We start from the raw sequence: 10,559 nt of genomic DNA, 5'->3' as shown, positions 1-10,559 counted from the left end.
GAACATTTGAACATCTTGGCCATGTTCTGTTATAATCTCCACCCGGCACAGCCAAAAGAGGACTGGCCACCCCTCATAGCCTGGTTCCTCTCTAGGTTTCTTCCTAGGTTTTGGCCTTTCTAGGGAGTTTTTCCTAGCCACCGTGCTTCTACACCTGCATTGCCTTCGGTTTTTGTTGTTTTAGGCTGGGTTTCTGTACAGCACTTTGAGATATCAGCTGATGTAAGAAGGGCTATATAAATACATTTGATTTGATTTGATCATACACCTAGATGATTTGCTTTGACAATGAAGAAGATGTCATGTTTGTTCAAGGTACACAATTTGTTACCTTGTGCAAATAAATGTTATTTAACAGTATGATAATTGTGTTTGTGATGAATAGTTGTTTGCAATGCTAACTCACATGTCTGCAAGGAAAAACTATGTTAATAAAGAGAGGGTAAAAGTTCCAAGTTTTGAGTCACTTCACTTCAAGTCTTGATCCTTTGCAATACCCGGACATACACTACTATGAAGATACAGAGAAGGGAAGAAACACAAGATTTTAATACATTTGTCTTATGATTTACAACTTTCTTTTCACATGACAATCTTTGGTTTGGTGTTTGTGTTGTTGTAAAGTATTTAGAATTTTAGGTAACTTGACCATAGCAAGGACATATGTTTCGTATCCATAGGAGAATGTATATTTATATTTTCCTAGTTGTGGACTTCATAACGTTGTCTCGGGTAAGAGATTGAACTGTGAATACCAATTTTATATTGATTAAAAATATATATTACATTTTCAAATTACAAAGACATGATCAGAAATATTTACACGGTTAAGTTATTTATTTATTTACCCGGAATTGCTACAAAATCATATTTTGTTCTTCATCCGCAGCCTCAAGCAATTTTCAGAGGTGAGTTTGTATACTCTAGCCATACATCATTTTATTTAATATAATAACCAGAGAAATAAATACACTAGGGAGTTTGAGTAGTCCAGACCAAAGGTTTTACATTGGCCTATACGGGATTGACACCATTTTTTAAATGTACACTTTTAGAAAACTGTTGCCTTTAATCTACATTCAAATACAAATACAAAATAGATACTAACAATTATTAATAATTTTCTATTTCAAACTTGTCTATTTTGTTATTTTTCAAGATATTGAGGATTTCGACTTGGACATCAACAGAATAAACATGGGTAGGTTGAGCTGAGTTATGCAACTAGAGTTGGTGGTTGTATGTACTGCAATATTCTTTTAGACTCTGTTTTACCTTGATTCCATAGTGAATAATAATTTACAGCATTTACATTTCCAGACTTAGACTTACGCGAGGGTGATATAATCGAGGTCAGTACACCCTACAAAAGATGAAGAATTTTGATGAATATTCTGCTGGCTTCAGATGTACTCTTTCACTATCATTTACTATTTCTGGTGTATTCAAATCATGTAGCCTCCGCATAAACGAAGGGTTCCAAGGAATACCGTTTTGAACAAGGACAAACTATGGGACCTTCCCGTCCCCTATGTGCTAGAAGAAACCCTTGGTGAGTACAAATCTTCATCAGGTCTCCATTTATAAATCCATATATGGACAGACATCCCCAAGTAACATCACACGGTAGACTATACCTGTCACTTGAGGGATGTCCTCAGGTGGGATGTCATATGTCTATACACAGAACGTTGGCTTGTTCTTTGTGAATGGAGACCTAATGAAAACCTAAGTGGCCAAAACACTGTCTCCAATAAACCACATGGGAGCTAAGATTGCAGAGTCTCTTTTGACCATTTACTGAACATATTATTCTGCATCCAGCATCTGCTCAGAAACAGTGGTTGTGTGTATGTAATCTGTTCCTATACTGAGTGAAGGCTTTCCCACCCGGTTGATAAATAAAGGTTGGATAAGTGATGGATCGTTCCCCCAAAGGCCTTCATTTGCCATCACTTTACCATGTGTTTTCTATATGAACTCAGCTTTGAATGCAAAAGGGATCATTCTGCGGGCCTTTGAGCAGTTCAGACTAAAATCATGCGTCGACTTCAAGCCCAGAGGCTCTGAGTATCACTTCATTTCAGCCCAGAAGAACAGAGGGTAAGATCCTTTTTTCACTGCCTGATCACTTGAGGGAACATGGGTAGTTTGCCCCTTTTTACTGAAGATATCTGACTTGCTTGATATTGATACAGGTTAATTTTTGTGTCTCCTTGCTTTCTTTTAATGTAGGTGTTCCTCCCACGTAGGGAGATCTTCCAAGTATGGACAGCCTCTTTCCATTGGAAATTACTGTGATCATATTGGCATTGTGGAGCATGAGTTTCTACACGCTCTGGGAATCTGGCATGAACAGTCCAGATATGACAGGGATGAATATGTGACCATTGTTTGGAAAAATATAAGACGTGGTTTGTTCACATTTTCTTCAGCGTTTTTCAGTTATAAATTCTAATAATATGGTCTACATATTATGCTATTTTTTGTTATTAAATTAACTTGATATACATGATGTCTTCACAATGTTAGCAAAATGTTGTACGTGAAAGTAAATGATGGTTATTTATCATGAGTGTAATAGGCTGATAATCAAGACTTTAATTTCAGGAAATTTGAGGTTGTAAACTAAAGCAGTAATTAAGTGTCATGAATCGACTCCTTGTCTACAGGTCATGAGAGGAACTTTGTGAAGGTCTCTCCCCATTATTCGACCACCCTGGGTTTCCCGTATGACTACAGCTCGGTGCTGCATTACAGTGAGACATCATTCAGCAAGGGAGAGGGACCTACCATCATCACTAAGCAACCTGAGTACCAAAAGATTATTGGACAACGCCTTGAAATGAGCCCACAAGATGCCTTGATGCTGAACAAGCTATACGGATGCAGTAAGTGTGTGTCATGAAACCAAGCAGGTCTACTGTACTGCATGTCCAAGTTGAAAAACATGTATATTCTTCTCCTCCTTTAGAAAAATCTATTTCATTTATGGAACATTGCAACTTCGACAACCAGAGATTGTGTGGGATGAGTCGCTGCACCAAGAGTTTGGTAGGTGGCTGGAAAAGAATGAAGACTGTCATTGGGGGGCCCTATTCTGATTTCACCAACCTGGGGAAAACAGACGGTGAGATTTAATGCTGTAATACAGCTCACACTTTACTAACAGTTGACTACTTCATGAAAATGCTGTTAATACAGACAGTAAACTGAACTTGTGCTGTAGGACCATTAGATACAAATATCAGACAATTGTTAAAAATGCTTACCCTACTTTACCCAGGTACTGGTTTCTTCATGCATGCCAGCACAGCGTCAGGCCAGGAGGGGGACACAGCCCGACTGGAGAGCAGGGAGACGACTCCCAGCAGGAAGTGCAGTGTCCAGTGTCTGCAGTTCTACTACTACCACAGTGGTAACGAGTTAGACCAGCTCAACATCTGGATCAGAGAGTATCGTGATGAGAAAGACCCTAAAGGAACTCTCCGCCTCATGGAACAGATCACAGGTTAGGATGATGAGAAGGTGAATCAACCACTTGGAAAATTCACTCGTAGAAATAATTGTTTAATCTCTAGTGTCTCTCTCTGAAGGTTCCCCAGGATCTCACTGGATGCCCTACCACGTGCCCCTGAATGGCACCAAAACCTTCCAGGTGGAGTTTGAGGTGCGTAAAGGAGCAGGACAGTCTACAGGTGGGTTTTCCATCGATGACATCAACCTGTCAGAGACAGAATGCCCCCATCACACCTGGCAGATGAAAGACTTTGAGAATCTTTTAACCACCAGTGACATTAACACTGTTGTGTACAGCCCCAGATACTATTCCCCAGAGGGCTATGCCTACCAGATTGCCATTTATCTTCGTGAAATGTTGTTTGGAGTTTATGTGCGCTTAGTCTCAGGAAAGTATGATGACCAACTCCAGTGGCCTTGCCACCATCGACAAGTGACGATTCAACTGCTGGACCAGAATCCCCACATCCAGCAACGCATGTCCAAGCAAATCAGCATTACCACTGAACCCTCACTTCAGGACGGTAAGAGAAATTTAAACATTCAATACGAGTGTGTCCAAAACACAATCGATTATAGTAAGTGCACAGCTCATTTGCAATACCCAGCCTAGCTTTGATCACATTTACAAACAAACCCTTTCGAGACAGTGGCAAACAGAAATGGCCATGCTTATGAGTCATATGACTGAATGCAAATGCTTCTATATTATGAGAGCCTCCATTCCCTTGCATGTGTATGACGCTAGGTATTCCTCCATTTTTCAGACCATGATTCCTGGAACAATCCCTGTAAAGTCGGAATGCTAGAAAACAGGGGTGATGAGTCCTTCTACGTAAACCCTGCAGTTGGCTACTTAAAGTTCCTAACCGTGACGCACCTGAAGCATAGAGAATTCCTCAAGGGAGGCAACATTTTCTTCCTCATCACCATGCAAGGTGAGCCATCAAATCCATATGCGATTTATTTTTTATTTTTATCAATGGCCAACATCAGATAACATTTAACTTAATTAGGTTGAATCAGATACATAATTTAATTTTCTGTTCACAGTTTTTTCCTACACACCACTTATAATGGTGATCATATTTATTTTCTCCAGATATCTCCAATCTGCGATTTACCAACTCCCTGCCCTGTTCCAAATGGTCACCACAGAACTTAATTAGAAACCCAAACAACCGTGATGAAGGCCCATGTGCCAGAGTAAGAAAGATTAGATCAAGGACAGATTAGCATAGATTTGATTAATTTCAATATATGTGCTTAGGTAAATATTGTATGTATTTGATTTTATATTTAAAATCAGTATGCCCATGGTCATTATGTTATTTAGATTCATTTAATTGTATTATGTTCTATATTTATTGTAAACATCTTGCCCACCTAAATGCCATCCTGGGACAGATTATGTCTATTGTAGTCTTAACTATGATAGGCCAGTATCGATAGCAAGCATTACATCTAGTACCCGTTGACCACACTCTCCTTATCCTGCTTCAGTATGTATTAACATGTCCTATGTTTATTGATAATCATAACTAACCACTGATTGTATTCTGTCCTAAACCACACACTTTACATAATACTGGTTGTATGTTTTATGAGATTGAAAAAGCTACAAATTGGGTGATTTGTATATTTCCTCTGTTCCCATGTGACACTAAATTTTGTTTATGAAAATTAGAATATCCTCAGTATAGGGAATTTGTCCAGTAAAAACGTTAGGTTTGTCCCATTTATCTGCATATTCTGTTAAGCCGGAAGTTTACATACACTTAGGTTGGAGTCATTAAAACTCGTTTTTCAACCCCTCCACAAATTTCTTGTTAACAAACTATAGTTTTGGCAAGTCGGTTAGGACATCTACTTTGTGCATGACACAAGTAATTTTTCCAACAATTGTTTACAGACAGATTATTTCACTTATCACTGTATCACAATTCCAGTAGGTCAGAAGTTTACATACACTAAGTTGACTGTGCCTTTAAACAGCTTGGAAATTCCAGAAAAGGATGTTATGGCTTTAGAAGTTTCTGATAGGCTAATTGACATAATTTGAGTCAATTGGAGGTGTACCTGTGGATCTATTTCAAGGCCTACCTTCAAACTCAGTGCCTCTTTGCTTGACATCATGGGAAAATCAAAAGAAATCAGCCAAGACCTCAGAAGAAACATTGTAGACGTCCACAAGTCTGGTTCATCCTTGGGAGCAATTTCCAAACGCCTGAAGGTACCACGTTCATCTGTACAAACATTAGTACGCAAGTATAAACACCATGGGACCACGTAGCCATCATACTGCTCAGGAAGGAGATGCATTCTGTCTCCTAGAGATGAACGTACTTTGGTGTGAAAAGTGCAAATCAATCCCAGAACAACAGCAAAGGACCTTGTGAAGATGCTGGAGGAAACAGGTACAAAAGTATCTATATCCACAGTAAAACGAGACCCATATCGACATAACCTGAAAGGTCGCTCAGCAAGGAAGAAGCCACGGCTCCAAAACCGCCATAAAAAAGCCAGACTACGGTTTGCAACTGCACATGGGGACAAAGATCGTACTTTTTTGAGAAATGTCCTCTGGTCTGATGAAACAAAAATAGAACTGTTTGGCCATAATGACCATTGTTATGTTTGGAGGAAAAGGGGGGAAACTTGCAAGCCGAAGAACACCATCCTAACCGGGAAGAACGGGGGTGGCAGCATCATGTTGTGGGGGTGCTTTTCTGCAGGAGGGACTGGTGTACTTCAGAAAATAGATGGCATCATGAGGGAAGAAAATTATGTGGATATATTGAAGCAATATCTCAAGACATCAGTCAGGAAGTTAAAGCTTAGTCGCAAATGGGTCTTCCAAATGGATGACGACTCCAAGCATACTTCCAAAGCTGTGACAAAATGGCTTTAGGGCAACAAAGTCAAGGTATTGGAGTGGCCATCACAAAGCCCTGACCTCAATCCCATAGAAAATGTGTGGGCAGAACTGAAAAAGCGTGTCCGAGCAAAGAGGCCTACGACTCAGTTACACCAGCTCTGTCAGGAGGAATGGGCCAAAATTCACCCAACATATTGTGGGAAGCTTGTGGAAGGCTACCGGAAACATTTTACCCAAGTTGAACAATTTAAAGGCAATGCTACCAAATACTAATTGAGTGTATGTAAAGTTCTGACCCACTGGGAATGTGATGAAAGAAATAAAAGCTGAAATAAATAATTCTCTCTATTATTCTGACATACCACATTCTTAAAATAAAGTGGTGATCCTAACTGACCGAAGATAGGGAATTTTTACTAGGATTAAATCTCAGGAATTGTGAAAAACTGAGTTTAAATGTATTTGGCTAAGGTGTATGTAAACTTCCGACTTCAACTGTATCTAATCTGTCATATTTTAGCATTCAAATAAACAGATTTATTAAATATTAATTCATAATGTTATGCATTTTGCGCCGACTTATTTATACCCTTCTCTTTAATCTTTGATTTCTCGTTTATTCTGCAAGCAGCTGCGTCTTTGCGTCATATGTTTGTACATGCAGGTATGATCATCATCATGATCGTCCTGAGTTGACGGGGATGATTTCTAGTGAAAAGGCCACAGTTGGCATGACAATGTAAGATTAAGATGAGAGGTGGAATCTGAACTTGTTTGGTTACCTCCATGACAAAGGTGAGCCACTTTGCAAAACATCAAAACTGACCTGAAGTTTATCACACAGTGCAGCAATAATGTTGCTTTATAGAGCCCTTGAAAAAACTGGTTTGAATTTAATTAAATAGATATTTATTTCATTTTTTACAGGCGTGAATGTTATGAAGACCTGATGTGATTGATTTTCTTGCTCAGATAATTGTGAGTCCATAGTTAATTGAGCATCCAGACTTTTTATATGTACCTTCTTCATTTCACAATTATATGTATCACTGCACCATTGTAGAGAACAGAATGTAAAGTACTGTATGTATTCTGACATTTAAGTTAGTCTCACACAGCAGAGAAAGACTGAACTAACCGGCTCTGGGATCACCTGGACACAGTGATTAACATTCTGTTTATGACGTTCTGCAGGGGAAGCCATGAAACTAGATTTACAACACCACTCTTAACTGAATATACATTTGATCACCTTAAAATACATATGAAAGACTGACATTCAAATGACAATGCTTTCATTCTTATTTAAAAAAAGTGATGCAAACATGTATGGTTATGATTACAACCAATCAAATCAATTGGAGCAGGTGTCATCCTATCTTTGCATTTTAGCTCTAACAGTATTATTTGTTTTTATTCAATATAACTCCAAGTGTAAAAAATCATAAGGAATACATAGTGGTGAATGCAATTTTGACTGGCCAGGTATTCTATGATATAACGAACAAATGTGATGTACTGGGTGAGATGCCAAGCGTGAATGAATAAGGGTGAGATGCCCAATGGGCTATATGTCCAAAAGCATGGGAGAGGGTGGGGAGTAATGCAACAGTGAATGAAGTGTGTTAAGGTGAGATGCCGAGTTTGTATGGTGTAAGTTGAAGCTTACTGGTGTGAATGAAGATTTAGAGACGCTCAAATCGTATAAAAGAATTACACTTGATATTTCAGTAGGAGCTGGTATCAGTTTGAATGAGGTCAGAGACCTTCAGATGAGATGTCTACGTTGTATTAACTGAAACTGCCGAGTGACAGCAGTACATTAGATATTTCAGTTGGAGCTGGTATCGGTGAGAATGATTTTTAAAGGGTCGCGGACCGACGGATGAGATGTATGTAACAGAGTTATATCATTGAATATTGAGGAGGTGTGCATGAAATACGAGAAAAGTGATACAGTAAAGTACGTTAAGATTGGCCCTGAATGTATACAATTTATACCCTCCCTATTGTGTGGGACTGTGATTAATTTGAATACATATTTGATAAACATCTATTATATTAGGGATTGTTATTTCCATTTAGTAATAAGTACTATAGTTGAGGAGTTTTTAATAAAGAGGGCAACAGTGTAAATGTAAATCTGTTGAAGGAATTCGATTCCTATATGGTCAATAACCAATTTAATTATACAAAGCAAACACTCTGTCCGTTTATAAGAATTTATAAAATCATTATTTGCATAAAATAGACATAGACCCGTGGCCAAATGTAATCAGTAGTGTTTATTCTCGAAAGTACTCAGACGTGCATATAAGAAAGGGCCGTTCTTTGTGTCCCTTCTTTTGCTAGCGCACATGCATACACACTAATCTGGATTGTCTCCTGAGGCTTTTTGACAGTTTATTACCCCTTAGCTGACAGTTCCAGTTCCCCCCAGATACGGAAATCCCAGAGGTCTTGAACTATTCTCCCTTATCTCCACAGAATTGGAGCTGAATCGGGTCAAACATAAGTTAACGATCAATTTCGTTTTCTTTAGAGACACACAGACATTCCTTTCTACCCTCCTAAAAGATCCAAGACCTCTTCCGTATAAACTAACATTATTCATCCATATAGAAAAACAGTAATTCAATTAGTTATAGTTATAGCTGGATGTGTACATGGTTTGGTCATTTATACATAAAATTCATAACAATATCCCTATGTAAACGCATATCCTGATTTAAACTGTACTAATCTACTAGAACATTTGACAATAATTACCAAATCCGTATATTTAACCACAACGTTGAATTTAGCATTAGGTATTGTGGGAAATGGACTTTTTAACTTGATTGATGAGTAATAAGTAAGGTACATATTAGATACGGGGAACGTGATACAATTTGTACATTCCCCACCGGGTGTGGCCGTGATTGACGGGTGGATTACCTTATTCTCCCGTGTCCAGTTAAATAATTACTGTTTCAGAGATATAAGTATATTAATAAAAATAATAGAAAAATTTGTTGAGCCCAATTTTAAGCCTTAAAAATATATTCCTATTTAAACATACTCCAGGAGATAAATAAAATCGTTACCATGGAACTCCCAAAAATTTAAAGTGTTGAAGACACTGAAATCCACATTAGAAATAAATGGCAGAAAAGAGGGAAAGGAATGGAGGAGAGAAACTATACAGAGAATGGACTGAAGAGGGCAGCATTGCCTCACATAGCGGGCTCCCAGTCGATGGGGAGCCTGGTAGAATACTAGACTCACTAAAAAGTCAAACATATAAATCCAGTTCCGAGTGGAAACAAGAGGGAGAGATACGGTTAGTTAGTGTTTGTTTAGGATATAAACTGAACGTTTTAATAGCTTGTTTAGGTTAAATTGAAAGACTAATCCATTCTAAATGATAGCGAGGCGATTTCGATGGAATGCGTTGTCTTGCCTAAATGGTCCGCTGGAACAACGTATTAGGAATGAAGTCGTATTTAAAATACTGAATCATAGGAGAGACAGTTACCTAAATCTAATGAATTCTAAATAATAACGAAGAGAAAATGACGATAGAGTTGTGCCCATCGAAATGATATTATTCTTATGGATTGACTGACATACGTTATAAATTTAGCGAGGTACATGGTGTTTAAAAAAAAGTTGGAGTAGAGAAAGTTGGAGTAGAGAAAGTTGGAGTAGAGAAAGTTGGAAAGCTTGCGATAGACTTAAAGGTTTGGTTGTTAACTAACGTTGTGATAACATTGAGTACTAACGTAAAACTGTGTCATAAAGTAGAATACACCATAACGGTACTCAAATGGATTGGTTCCCTGACCGGTTTGGGTTCTTTATTTTGTCTAATATAGTAAGGAACACTTCTTTGAAGTGGTGGTATGACTTATGACTTCTATCATAACTTTCCATTGTGGTCTGATCAGCCACATTGGAAAGCCATTTGGATGGAGAATCTAAGGTCATTGGCGTCTGAGATTAAGGTAATTTGATACAACAAGGCGGTGAAATTAATATTATGGATATTGGTGGAGGATGAAAGGTCACTTGAGGGCGCCATTGGTCAACTTATGTTTGAAGTGCCCACTTCTCTGTTCATTGCACTATGCTTGGCTGTGGAATGGGTATAATGGTTTCAGGGGGGGAGTGATGGAGGTCC

General features: G+C 38.4%; 1 protein-coding gene across 1 annotated transcript; it reads left to right on the top strand.

Moving 5' to 3' along the window:
• Window positions 1–288: 288 nt before the first annotated feature.
• On the top strand, window positions 289–7,093 carry LOC139572578 (meprin A subunit beta-like). The gene is made up of 10 exons (XM_071395283.1): window positions 289–315; window positions 1,459–1,552; window positions 1,986–2,103; window positions 2,236–2,414; window positions 2,673–2,891; window positions 2,975–3,130; window positions 3,287–3,511; window positions 3,597–4,043; window positions 4,287–4,457; window positions 7,062–7,093. Exons 1-10 carry the CDS (start codon window positions 289–291, stop codon window positions 7,091–7,093), a joined length of 1,668 nt encoding a protein of 555 aa, XP_071251384.1.
• Window positions 7,094–10,559: the final 3,466 nt, after the last annotated feature.

This window comes from Salvelinus alpinus, chromosome 4 (genome assembly GCF_045679555.1).
Source record: "Salvelinus alpinus chromosome 4, SLU_Salpinus.1, whole genome shotgun sequence".
Classification (NCBI taxonomy): domain Eukaryota; kingdom Metazoa; phylum Chordata; class Actinopteri; order Salmoniformes; family Salmonidae; genus Salvelinus; species Salvelinus alpinus.
Note: the sequence above shows the minus strand (reverse complement) of the source record. Positions and strands in the feature narration are given on the sequence as shown.